Here is a 13,325-nt window from a genome sequence, read left to right on the forward strand (position 1 = left end):
GCTCCCCTGGGCTAAAATTTATTGTCTTCTGACAATACAAGTACTTTAAAAGCTTAGTAAGTCCACCAGTTAGAATGCTTTTTACAGCAACAACAGAAATCCCAATTAATGAAAAGAAAATGAATATTCTTTCATATTATATAGTCCAAAGGTGGGGCAACAGACTTGACAATATTCGAGAAAGGTACCTCCTTCTCAAGAGTGGGGAAATGTTTTCTAGAAGCTTCCTCACTGGCCTCCCCTCACATCTCATTGACAAAACTGTGTCACGTGCCCACCTCTAAACCAATCACTTCACTTGCAGAAGAGAATGAGATTCCTTGAAGATTGTCTTAGACCAATCTTAGAATTTATCCCTAAGCTGGGAATGGGGTGACTTTCCTGAGGGGTGACACCTGCATTCAATCTGGGTTTGCTCAGCCAGCAGGAAGGAGAAAGGGATGCTGAATGCTTGTCCACGTGGAAACAGCAGGTCTTTCGTCTATTTGCGCTCAGGCACTTACCCAGTGACTTGTCCTTGAATCTAGATGCCGGCCTGGTGGTTTCTTTCTCATGCTAATAGGTCTTGGTGCTCTGCCTGTTCCCCCAGCTTTCAGCCCAATGGCCCTCATCCTTTGCCCTTGCTCTGGACCAATGTCAAACATGCCCATGGGTAGAGAGGCAGAGTTGTGGCCCTCTGCCCCAGGTTCCAGTCTAGCAAATTGGTCTTTACCAAAAGGCAATTTTCAGCTTACTGAGGTGCTTTGGAGGGACCCCAGGAATTAGGCTTAATTTCCATCTGAGACCCACATTCCTCTGCCACTGTGCTTTCAGCTTCCTGCCAGTGCTGGCCTTAATTTCAACTTGCAACATTGAATTAATCTTTTCCAACCTTGCAAGAAAATAGACTATATGACTCTTGGACAACTTAGATTGCTGGCTGGAGGCAGCAAGAGGCCCCTTGGCGAGGCAGTGCCTTCCCCCCACCCCTTTTCCAATGGTCTTGTCTTTTCTGGAAGAAATTCACAAAAGGCCAAGAGTTAGCCAACACACCCTTCAACATGTGTAGTGTGCATGAAACATTAAAAATTATAGGACCACTTTTGATTTAGAAATAGAAAAAGAAATATTGTTTTCATAATGCAAACTAAAGAAAGGCTCTACAAAACTTTCTTTCCTAGTGGGGAACAGATTAGAGCAGCTCGAGGGGCTTCCTTGGTGGTATAGTGGTTAAGAGTCCATCTGCCAATGCAGGAGACACGGGTTCAAGCCCTGGTCTGGGAAGATCCCACATGCCACAGAGCAGCTAGGCCCAGGCGCCACAACTACTGAGCCTGCGCTCTAGAGCCCACGAGTCACAACTACTGAAGCCCGTGCGCCTAGAGCCCGTACTCCACAAAGAGAAAAGCCACCGCAGTGAGAAGCCCGTGCACCACAACAAAGAGTAGCCCCTGATCCCCACAACTAGAGAAAACCTATGCGGAGCAATGAAGACCCAACACAGCCATAAATAAATAAATAAATTAAATAAAATTAAAAAAGGAACAGCTCGAGAGCACTGCAGGGCACTAAGAGATGAGGGGGACTGAGGGATGGGTGAGACCTGGTTCCTGGTCTCAGGAAATGTCTAGTCTCATTGGGGAGACAGAAATAACACTCTAGGAACAATTAAGGAGAAATAAATATCAGTTTGTGCTCAAGAACCAAGCTGTGTGATAAACACCACTTCCCTTCCATCCCTGGCAGAATCCAGTCATTAAGACCCAGATCAAGTTTCACTTTCTTGGTAAAGTCTTCCCTGGACACTCTTGGATGAGCCCATAGTTCTAAGTCCATACCCCTACTGGTACTTTTCACTTCACATCACAGGAAATGCACTGCTCAGGTCTCCTACAGCAAGGAGAGCAACCCAGTGAGTGTCTTTTATGTTTAGTCCTGTCTTGGTGACAGCTTCTTGGAGACCTGTTGGAGAACCAACATGTTGTTTGGTTACTTCTGTCTTTCCCGCTAGACTGTAAGCTCTCTCAGCTCCCTGACAAGTCAGTGGGGAGTATCACCGTGGTATGATGTGGCCACACTTCCCACGGGCTGTTCCCAGCTAGTGACTGAGCACAATGCGGCACTAGTACCAGCATTCCTATAGGACGTAGGGCTCCCTGAACTGCAATGTTGGCTCCAAGATTCAGAACTGCACTGCTGCCTGAGTTCCTCCTGCCCAATCCTCTCCCAGGTGTCAGACCTGCAACGAGGTAAGGCTCTTCTCTCTCCCCTTTATCCTTCATGGATGTGTCTCCCCATGAATCTCTTGCATGCTTAATTCTGTCTTATTGACCCACAGCTTCTTGGAAAGCCTGAGAGGACACAAGTTAGTTGGTTACTTCTGTCTTCTCCGTTAGACTGAGTTCTGTGAGATCAGGGACCCACCCGTCTGCTTCGGGCATCATCTCAGGGTGGAGCACAGGACCTGACCCAGAGGATGAATGAGCAAAGAGATGAACATTCAAAGAAGGGGCAGGTAGGTGAGAGAGAAAGAAGCCAGAGGAAGCTTCAGGGAGGTGGTAAGCCTTGCCTGGGGTCTGGAGGGCAGGAAAAGCTGCCAGAGTAGAAAGGAACAGTCTTCATGGAGGCTCAATATCTGTTGAGGATGGATTCAGTGTTTCATCATCTTCCCAGAGCTATGCTCAGGAGAGAGTTGTGGGTAAATGTAATGGGGTCACTCTGCCTTGGCGTAGGAAGGTTGGACCATAGGAGGTGGGCTAGGGAGGCAGAGGGAAGAGATGGAAACCAGAAAGGGCCGCCTTCGTTGTTGGCAGTGCCCAAGCCTGAGGCCCTGACCCAGAGCAGGGCCCCCAGATGCTGCTGGGGAACCACTGGGGCCCTGGTGGATTAGGGCGGATTTGTGTTAGATGTCTCTGCAATGAGGTCAGCATCCAGAGCCAGAGCAAATTCCCTGTTGTGAATTCCAGTGTCTCCTATACAGTGTGCAGTCCCAACAGGGTTCTGGCCCTGGTTCCCACCACCGCACTTTCTACTCAGAGGACATCTGGTTACAGTTCCCATCAAGGGCAACCCTTGATCCCAGAGCCCTAGAGCAGTGGGGGTGGAGGGAAACTTCTGCTTCTGTGCTGTGGCCTGATTCCCACAAGGCCACCGAGACTGGTAAGAGGGGGGCTGGGAAGTTTCCTTCACAGGGTTGTACCCTAAAGGTCAGGCAGCCCTGGACAAGGCCCGTGTGGTGAGAAGCCAGGAAATCTGGGAGCTGGCCTGGGTCCCAGAAGGTCCCATCCTGCTCTCTCATAGGAACAGAAGAGCTGGTGCTCCGGGAAATGGGAGAAGAGGACACCTCACATGAGGCTGCAGCTGGTGTGGCCACTCCAGAGTCCTGGCTCCTTCTCCATTGCCGGGTCAGTAAACAGGACCATAGGGTCTGTGGGCTGCAGGGCTCTGGGCAATCAGGGCTCCAGCTGGGAGGCCTCAGCCCTAGCTGACCCTCAGGCCCAGGATGGCCCCTCATGGCCAGGGGTTGAGGCCTGGCTTATCTCTCCAGCTGTCCTGTTCCCTGCCACTTTATCAGGGAGAGTGGGTAGGTGTCAGAGCTTGGAACTCCCACCTCTCCCTCCCCGTGGGATAGAGCCCAGGTGCAAGTGGAAGGACAACTCTTGGGCACAGCCAGGAGACCTCTGTCCTGGGAGAGTTTAAAAGACCCCAGGACCTTCTCCGCCTCAACTGACCTTCCCAACTGGCTGCAGCATGCAGGGGCTGCTGATTTTGAGCGTGCTGCTGGGGGCTGTCCTTGGCAAAGAGGACTTCGTGGGGTAGGAGCATGGAGAGGAAGGGGTGCTCAGAAGGGAGATAGGGAGGACTTAACCCCCAGCCAGCATCTGGAGGAGAGGGACAGACAGACACATGGGAAGATGGTCAGAGAGGAGCAGACTAGCACATCCTGGAAGGCAGGCTGACTGGGGACCAGGACTGAGAAGGGGTCAGGTCTCTTAGGACAGCCTCTTGAGCCCTGGAGAATATCTGAGCTCTGAGGAGGACTCTTCAGAAGAGGAGGCAGGAGGAGGCCTAGCGAGCTTTAGAGAGAAAGAGTCTAAGCTGGGATAGGGACAGCAGCAGTGTCCAGAAGGTTCCGAGGAGCCCAGGCCTCCCATCGCTAGGATCCCTCGTGCTTCCCCTGCTCAGCCCAGAGGACCGAGGCCCAGCCGCCCTCCTCCCACCTGGGGAGCGCGCATAGCCAGTAGGAGCTGCTCAGGCCCTCAGTCTCCCCTCCCGCTCTGCCCAGGCACCAGGTGCTCCGAATCTCTGCGGCCGATGAAGCCCAGGTACAGATGGTGAAGGAGCTGGAGGACCTGGAGCACCTACAGGTTAGAGGATGTGGGAGCTGCCCTGAGGCCCCAGGGTACGTCTCAGGGCAGATGGGCTCGCCTCAGACCCCCTCCCACCTGGGGCCAAATGGGGCCTGGGCTCTCTCTCCCCAGCCACCCAGGAGGGAGCCATGGGACTGATCCCTGTTAGGAAGTGACTTAAACTTCCCAGTGCTAGAATCTTGCTGCCTTTGAGCATCTGAGCAAAAGAGCCCCCCACACCGCCCCAACTTCTAATTCTTCTCTCTCCCTTGCTGCCTCAAAGCCTCTCCACTCTGCTTCCTGGGCCATTTCCCTGACCAAACTGGACTTTGTCCAGCACCCAGGGATTCCCTGCAGCCTCTTCCCCTAACAGCTGTGCCCCATCCCCAATTATATGGGAAATTCTGGTGCCGACACCCCATCCCGGGCAGGCCCTTTCCCACCCCGCTGTGACAGTGGCTCTTGTCCTCCCCAGCTGGATTTTTGGAGGGGCCCTGCCCAGCCAGGCTCCCCCATCGACGTCCGAGTGCCCTTCCCCAGCATCCAGGCTGTCAAAGTCTTCCTGGAGGCCCGTGGCCTCAGATACACAATCATGATAGAGGACGTGCAGTCGCTGCTGGACGACGAGCAGGAGCAGATGTTCGCCTCCCGGAGCTGGGCCCGCAGCACTAACACCTTTAACTACGCCACCTACCACACCCTGGAGGAGGTGAGGGACCCCGGGGCCCCGCTCCACAAGCACCAAGCTCTTCGTCAGACTGGCAGAACGCGCCAGGGCCAGCCTGGGTGTGCGTGACATCTGCTCTGTCACCATGTGGCCTCGAGGCTCTGGGTCGTGGCTCCTCCGCATTCAGGGCTCACAGCAGGCTCGCTAATGGAGCTGCTAAGGGAGGCATCCAGGTGCCCGGAAGCCATGAAGGCAGCCTTCCCTCCTCTGCCTCCTCAGATCTATGACTTCATGGACTTGCTGGTGGCCGAGCACCCACAGCTTGTCAGCAAGCTCCAGATTGGCAGCAGCTACGAAGGCCGTCCCATCTACGTGCTGAAGGTAACGGGCACCTGCCAGTGGATGTACGTGAGCACATCTGCAAGACTGGGCCCCCACATCTGTGCGTAGGCACCCATGGGTGAGCCCAGGGTTACAGAGAACACACTGTTATATGGACTCCCTGTGTAGCATAGGTGTGTGCATACCAGTACACACACAATTTTAGGTGACGCAAGTGTTTCCAGTCAAGTGTCACATTGTGGAAAGTATCCCAGTGTCTGGTAGTCCAGATAAAATGTTTTGTTTGTGACCTCCGACAGAGAACTATGTATGGGCATTGGAACATGGAGGGGCCCGAAAGTCTGGCTGAGTCATTATTTGCGCCAAGCTTGAGCTGAGGGCAGGAGGCAAAGCTCTGCAGGATCCCGGTCCAGACCCACTCCCACATCCCACCTGAGTGATGGTCCCACAAACAGAGCCTCAACCTGAGATACCAGAGAGCAGACAGCCTCTGGGTTGGGGTGCACTCCCCTTCAAGGAGGTGAGACAGGGCCCCAGCTGAACTATTTCCTGCTCTTCTCATCCAGTTCAGCACTGGGGGGAACAACCGTCCAGCCATCTGGATTGACACGGGCATCCATTCTCGGGAGTGGGTCACCCAGGCCAGTGGGGTCTGGTTTGCAAAGAAGGTAAGCCTATGGAGGTGAGGGTGCTCTCGCCTGGTAGGGCATCGGTATCCAAGGCCCATAGAAGCCCTGGCCCCTGCTTCCATCCAGAAGCAATGACCACAGAGGGAGGTCGAGGGCAGGCATCCATTGCTCTAGCATGGAAGATTCCTGGCCTGGCGCGCTCTGCCCCTCTGCTTCCCAACCTCCACCAGATCGCACAAGACTATGGCCAGGACCCAGCTTTCACTGCCATTCTGGACAACATGGACATATTCTTGGAGATCGTCACCAACCCTGATGGTTTTGCCTTCACCCACAGCAAGGTACAGGCCTTCTCCTCTTCTTGGGGAAAGCAGGGTGGGCCTCTGTCCTCTGAGCCCCACAAGCTACTCACCCCTAATCTCAACTCCCAGAAGTTGAGAGAGGGACAAACAGACCTGTCCCCCTAGACTAGGGGTTCTTGACCTTGGCATTCTTGACATTTGGGGCAGATAATTCTTCATGTGTTGGGGGCTGTCCTGCGCAAGCAGCTTCCTGACTGACTCAAGCCCCCAGATGAGACAACCGAAAACATCTTCAGATATTGCCAAATGTCCAGGTTGTGGGGGACAGAACTTTCCCCAGTGGAGACACACTGCCCAGACCTTCTTCCCTGGTTCTACTTTATGTCTATGGGACAGCATGCTACCAATCAATTTTGTAAGGGGCTGGGGGGGTGGTTGCCACATGCCTTCCTCTTTCTGCCAGTAGAACCCCCTGGCCAAATGCCATCCATTGTCTCCTCCATTTTCCTTCAGCCAAGAGCCCCCTTTGCAGACCTTCCTCCCTGACAACCAGTTGAAAGTGGCTTCTGATTCCATACTGTGTCCACACCCAGGCTCCGGATTGGGGCTCTGTGTTGATTGTGGCCTCTGTTGGGTGGCTGATCACTTTTCCTTTCTCAGAATCGAATGTGGCGCAAGACTCGATCCCTGACGTCGGGCTCCACCTGCATTGGGGTGGACCCCAACAGGAACTGGGACGCTGGCTTTGGGAGTAAGGCCCAGTGCGGTTTGGGGAGCAGGGATGGGACACCCCAGAATGGCTTCTTACTGTCCTTTGTCCTGTCATCCCCCAACCCTCTCCTGCCCCAGCAGTGGAGGCACATGGGTAACGTTGGCCTCTCCTCCAAGGTGCACAGTGAGGAAGGTGGCCCTCTGAGATCTGCCTGTAAAGTCCTTCCCAATGGAACTGAGGTCTGAAACCAATCTATTGGTTGTCTAGCGTAACTTCAGCTCCTTCCCTCTGTGGTCACTTCACTGCAGGAACTGGTGTTGCTTGAGGAGCCCTTCCTACCTCTCTGGGCATGTCCATCAGCTTTGTCCAAGTTTGGCTGGGGAGGGAGGCAGAACCCCCAGCTTATAAAAGGCTTCTGCCCTTTCCTTATCCGGGGTGGGGGTGAGCCCTCCTGCATCTCAACTCATGCAAAGACCAGAAGCCATGGAAGCTACATTGCTTGGGTGTAAGGAATGCCAACTCTCCCCTCCCACAGAGGCCGGATCCAGCAGCAACCCATGCTCGGAAACTTACCGTGGCAAGTTTGCCAATTCCGAAGTGGAGGTCAAGTCCATCGTGGACTTTGTGAAAGAACACGGGAACATCAAGGCCTTCATCTCCATCCACAGCTACTCCCAGCTCCTCTTGTATCCCTTTGGCTACAAAAGAGAATCACCTGCAGACAAGGATGAGCTGGTACGTGCTGATCCCTGCTTGCCCTCTCATCCCAAAGGCAGCTTTGGGTGGGCCTGGGTTTATCCATCAAACCTGCTTAAGGCACGAGGCCCTACACTGTGCCTAGCACCCCTTTCTCCCATGGACCCCTGATGGCTTGAGAAGACCAGCAGGGCAGACTAGCCTTTCTGTCTGGAAAGCTGAGGCACAGAGTGGTTGAGTCACTTCTGTCACATGACAGAGGAAGGGGTAGGGGTGGACTTTGAGCTTGTACCACAAGTTTAAACTTGGAGCTGCAGGGTGACCAAAGGGCAGTGAAGTAGCAGCCAGACATCCCACAAGGTCACATCCTGCTGAGTTCCCGGGCCTGACCCTGCAGGACCCAACAGGTTCCATGCTCTCTGCTGGGGGCCGGCTTCTGCAGGGTATGTGCTCCTGGGTCATCCTGCCAGCCCCCAGGATACCCTGGCCCTGTGGTTCTGGGGGTCTGGCACTGCTGGCCACGACAAGCAGTCTTGCTTGGCGTTTTCTCCAGGATCAGGTGGCTAAGTCTGCTGTTGAGGCCCTGACCTCTCTGTATGGGACCAAGTTCAAGTATGGCAGCATCATCACAACAATTTGTAAGTAGGTGCATTGTCTCTGTGGGTGGTCTGGGAGGAAGCTCAGCTGGCTTTCCCCGCTGGAGGAAGTGTCCCTCCTGGAGGAGGTAGCCAAGGGTTCCCCAACCTGGGAGCATGGGTGAGGAGAACAGCCCTGGCCATGCCTGACTACTGCTGGCTTGGTGGGCAGCGGGGCCCTTTCCTCATGTGAACTCTGCCTTCCTCGATACCTTCAGACAAACCCTTCAGTTCCTCTGAGAACTCTTATCTTGGGGTTAAGTTCAGCTTCATGCATGGAGCGGGTAGAGAGTTCTGCTGGCCTTTGTATTGTAGATCCCTAAGAAATTCAACTTAAAAAATACTCTTCCTCCAATGCCCTTCAGTTAGAGAATATATCCTATCTTTTCCCAGCTTACTTATCCATGCACTGCCCCTGAGAGGAGGACTGCTACGTCAACATGGAATTAAGTCAACAAATGTTTATTGAACACCTATGATACACCAGGCCTTGTTTTGTGTGCTTGGGATACAGTTGGGAATAAAAATAAGCCAAGATCAGGAAACCTCCATTCTAGCCAGCCATGACGATAAACATGAATAAGGAAATGATACCATGTGTTAGGTGATAAGTGCTGGGAGAAAAAGAACTACTAGGACAGGGTGAGGGGACTCAGGAGTACTGGGGGTGGAAGCAGGGCAGGTGGACTGAAGCATAGGCCTCATTGAGAGAGTGAAATTTGGGCAAGTATTGAAGGAAAGGAGGGATGGAGCTAAGAGGCTATTTGAGGAAGAGCCTTCCAGGCAGAGGAATCTTCTAGAAAAAAGGCCTTCCCGTGTGCCCTGACCTGGCGTGTATGGGAACGGCAGGAAGAGCACAGAGACCCAGTGGCTGCAGCAGAGACAGGTGGCGGGGATGGCAGCAGGGGTTGAGGTTGCGGTGTTCAGATCCCGTTGAGCCCTGAAGAGACACAGCAAGCTTGTGGCTGACAGGAGGTGAGAGTACTGAAGAAGCAGGGCGCAGGGACACACCTCAGACTTCCTGCCCCAAGTGCCCTGTTCTGGGGGTGAGTGAGTCACAGTCTCACCTGGGGCTGGCCTTACTTTTGGACTCCAGGCCTTCTTTGGAAACTGTTTTAACCCTGAGTCAAAAGGTTTTTGCTTTGTTCAATATTGTGGAGTTAAATTCTGATATGCAGCCACCTCCCTCTCCCCTGCCCGATTCTGCAGCTGCTTTGATACCTACTGCAAATCTGTCTGCAAAAGACAGACGAGGGGCTTTTGCTTTGACTCTGACCCTTGCACTTTCCCCCTGCAGACCAGCATCCGGGGGACAGTCCTGGTTACCCAAGTGGGCAACTCTGGTATATGTGGGGGCTTGACCCAAGTGGCTGTTAGATGGAGGTGGCTTTCAAAATCGTGGGAGCTTCCTTGCATGACCCAGTGAGAGGAGAACCATCGCTGGTCTGCCTCTCTGGGCCTCTTGGACTAAGACCCTTCAGGGGAGCTTCTTGGGAGGAAGCCAGGCTGCTTGGTCAACAGTAGGAACTTAGCAGATGCTGACTCCAGTCAACACTGCACGAGGCTCTGGGCTTTGGACCATTAGCCCAGCCCATGCAAATGTTTTCAAGCGAGTGACCTTTGTTCTGCCGGTCTGCTCCTGCCCCAGACCAAGCCAGTGGAGGCACCATTGACTGGACCTACGACCAGGGCATCAAGTACTCCTTCACCTTCGAGCTCCGGGACACCGGGCGCTATGGCTTCCTGCTGCCGGCCTCCCAGATCATCCCCACGGCCCAGGAGACATGGCTGGCACTTCTGACCATCATGGAGCACACGCTGAATCACCCCTACTGACCCGGCCCTTCAGCGCTGTCTTCCTCCTCCTCTCCGTCCCCACCCAGGCAGCCAAATAAAGTTTGAGTGTACATGGACCAGAATGGGGCTCATGTGTGGGAATGCATGTGGCATGTCTGCCTTTTCAAGCTGTGGCAGAAGTGATTTAGTTCCCGCAGGTCTCACTGGAAACGTGTGGGTAGCTGGACTAGATGACCCTTAAACTCCCCTGCATTCCAAGGTCCTGTGAAGTTGTATCCAAGTGGCATCTGTTTTAATTAGACCACCCTGAGCTCAGCTTGTCAGTGGGGTGATTTGTTCATACCTTAGGAGCAAGCAGCAGCCACAGCTGCTAACCAAATGCCCGGCACCCCGCAGTGGTGAGGAATTCAGCTTGTACAATAGTGTAGCTGGTTGGATCCATTCATCTACAAAAGCAATAACCCTGAGTACAAACTAGAATAATCCTAGTGGCCAGTGTTGTCCCAAATCAATGTTGCAGCCAGGTAAAGCAAATTTCTATAGAGCAAAGTATGGTCTCCCACTCCTAATTAAGTTGGAAGGACACAGTTGGGTTAAATGGAATCATTTACTGAAGATAAAGAACAAACACCAATCCCAGGGCATTTTATTAATTGAAGTGTATCAGGAAGACTTTGCCTTTAGAGACAGAAGTAGTTTACTTCTCACTGCCCCATCCTTTCTAGCATCTCCTGCTACATTGTCTCCTCTTCCACTCACCACCACTCATTATCGTTAGCAAAATTTCTCAAACGTAAGGCTCTCCTCTCCTTCCCCATACCCTCCACAGCTCCTAGAATTTGGCTTCCCTCCTTTGCTTGGTGATTCTGGTGGCTGTGATATCACACTTAGTGGCTAGCACCACAGCACATAGCATATATCTCAACTTTTTTTCAAAGCAAGAATCTACATTCCGTTTCTTCCAAATCTCTTAACGTGTGACTGTCAAGCAGGGGGTTCCTCCCACTGAACTTGCTGGGAAGTGGATGGGGGGTGGCTTGGTAGCTTCCCAAATAGGGGGGCTGGGGTAAGGATGGCAGCCTCTCCCTGTATCAGTCAGATGAAGTATCACAATGCATCCATCTTCACTGACTTAAAATCTGTGTCTTTTTCACATAAAATAGCCTGAAGATCAAACGATTTTTTCTTTTTTTTTAAAGGCCCATTGGGGAATTTTCATCTTGGAGGTTTTTTATAATTTTTAATTTTCTAAAATTGAGGTATAGTTGATTTACAGTATATATTAGTTTCACATATACAATATAGTGATTCAAAATTTTTATAATTATACCCCATTCATTTTTTTATTTTAATTTTTTTTTGCTACCAAACATTCTAAAAAACAAAAAGAATGAGGCTGACTATACATATAGTACACATAAAGTTATACATATATAAGTTTATGAGGCAAGGTTAAATGGTGTTTCAGTCTTTACAGAAGGATGATCTAAAGATTTTATGACACTTCCTTCAAGTTATCTTTTGGGAACCATTTCCCTTCAATTTATGTAGATAAGCTGAAACCCACTGTAATGGCTCAGTTTGGGCAAGTAAAAAAAAAACGAAACTGATCTTACTGTTTAATAAAGACTGATAAGTGAAAAAATATTGAGTTAGCAAGACAATATATCATTTTACGAAATTGGATTACTTAGGCTTCAAGGGTAGAATTGCTTAATTTAAAATAAACTGTACTCCCTGATAGCAGAGACCACTTGACTTGGCATTCAATCTCCAGAACCATCAACAGTACTTGACATACAGATACCCAATAAATATTTGTTGAATGAGTGTTCTCCACATATACTAGAGAACTTATAAATTTTATAATCTTTATTTTGTAGGCTTGCAAGTCATTTTGAATTTCCCTGAGTTGTAGTTTAGAAAGTAAGGCTCTGAGCAAGTAAGAGTCTTAAGAAAGCTGAAAAGACAGGAGTAAAGCACCAGAATGAAAATTCCATGAGGGCAGGGATTGTGCTGTTTTGCTCAACACTCAATTTCTACTGGTTGGCCAAGTACATGACACAGAGTAGGCACTTAATAAATGCTCGTTAAATGGAGACATGGAAGTCATTAACATTTTTTTTTCTATTTTCAATTACAGGAAGAACTTTCCAGTTTGCAGATACATATTTTTACAAATCTATGGGTAAAAATTTTATTTTATAAATAAAATCATAAAGCTAAAAGAAACAAAAATTTTAGAAAATAATGTGGTGTATATGAATAAGTATTAATAACCTTGAGGGGAAAAAAGCTCTTACAAGTAAAAGGGATTTAAAAAAAAGACTAACATTTCAAAAGAAAAATAGGCAATTCCCAAAAGAAGAAACACAAAAAGCCAATAAATGAAAGATACTGATTCTCTGAGTGATTATTTTTTGTACATTAAAGAAAAATATATTATTTTTCTCCCATCAGATTGACAAAGAATAAAAAGACTGACAACTCAGTGTTATCAAGAGTATGAAGAAATGAGACCTGCCATATACTGCTGGTGGGAGGATAAATTTACACGACCTTCCTGGAGGGGAATTTGGCACTATAAATAAAAAATTTCAACGTATTGACACTTTGACCCAGTAAGTCCACTTGGAGGAATTTATTTTATAAAAATATTTTGAGAAGTTCAAATAAACATATATACAAGGTTGTAATAATAAAAAGTTAAATTAAAAGGAAAAGAACCTAGATAGATACCAGTATTGATATGGGTATTACCCATTTACACAATGGAATATCGGGAAGCCATTGTAGTCTGTGTTGATATGGAAAAATGGTCACAATATACTGGGCAAAAGAAGCTGGTCACATGATGGAAATATTCTAAAACAGGATTGTGGTGGTGCTTTCTCAACTCTGTACATTTACTAAAAATCACTGAATTGTATCCTTAAAATGGGTGAATTTTATGGCATGTAATTTATATTTCCATACAGTTGTTTTAAAAAAAGCAGGCTACAACATAGTATATTGAGTATGAATCTCATTTTTGTTTGAAAAACGCACACCCACTATGCCTGGAAGTAGATATTCCCCAATAATAATAATTGTGGTTACCCCAGGCAGCGGTGGTGGTTTTCCTCTTTATAGTTTTCTGAATTTCTTGCAATGAGTTTGTATAATCAGGGGGGTTAAAAAAAAGCTATTTCAAACACACCAGATTACCTGTGGGTAA

General features: G+C 49.7%; 1 protein-coding gene across 1 annotated transcript; it reads left to right on the forward strand.

Annotated features, from left to right (window-relative positions):
• Positions 1 to 3,729: 3,729 nt before the first annotated feature.
• On the forward strand, positions 3,730 to 10,147 carry CPA1 (carboxypeptidase A1; the record flags this gene model as incomplete). Its single annotated transcript, XM_082846016.1, has 10 exons — positions 3,730 to 3,794; positions 4,265 to 4,346; positions 4,804 to 5,037; positions 5,275 to 5,376; positions 5,904 to 6,005; positions 6,197 to 6,307; positions 6,929 to 7,019; positions 7,516 to 7,715; positions 8,230 to 8,314; positions 9,960 to 10,147. The coding sequence occupies 10 exons, from the start codon at positions 3,730 to 3,732 to the stop codon at positions 10,145 to 10,147; spliced, it is 1,260 nt and encodes a 419-aa protein (XP_082702142.1).
• Positions 10,148 to 13,325: the final 3,178 nt, after the last annotated feature.

This window comes from Leucopleurus acutus (genome assembly GCF_964270905.1).
Source record: "Leucopleurus acutus genome assembly, chromosome: 9".
NCBI classification, from domain to species: Eukaryota; Metazoa; Chordata; class Mammalia; order Artiodactyla; family Delphinidae; genus Leucopleurus; species Leucopleurus acutus.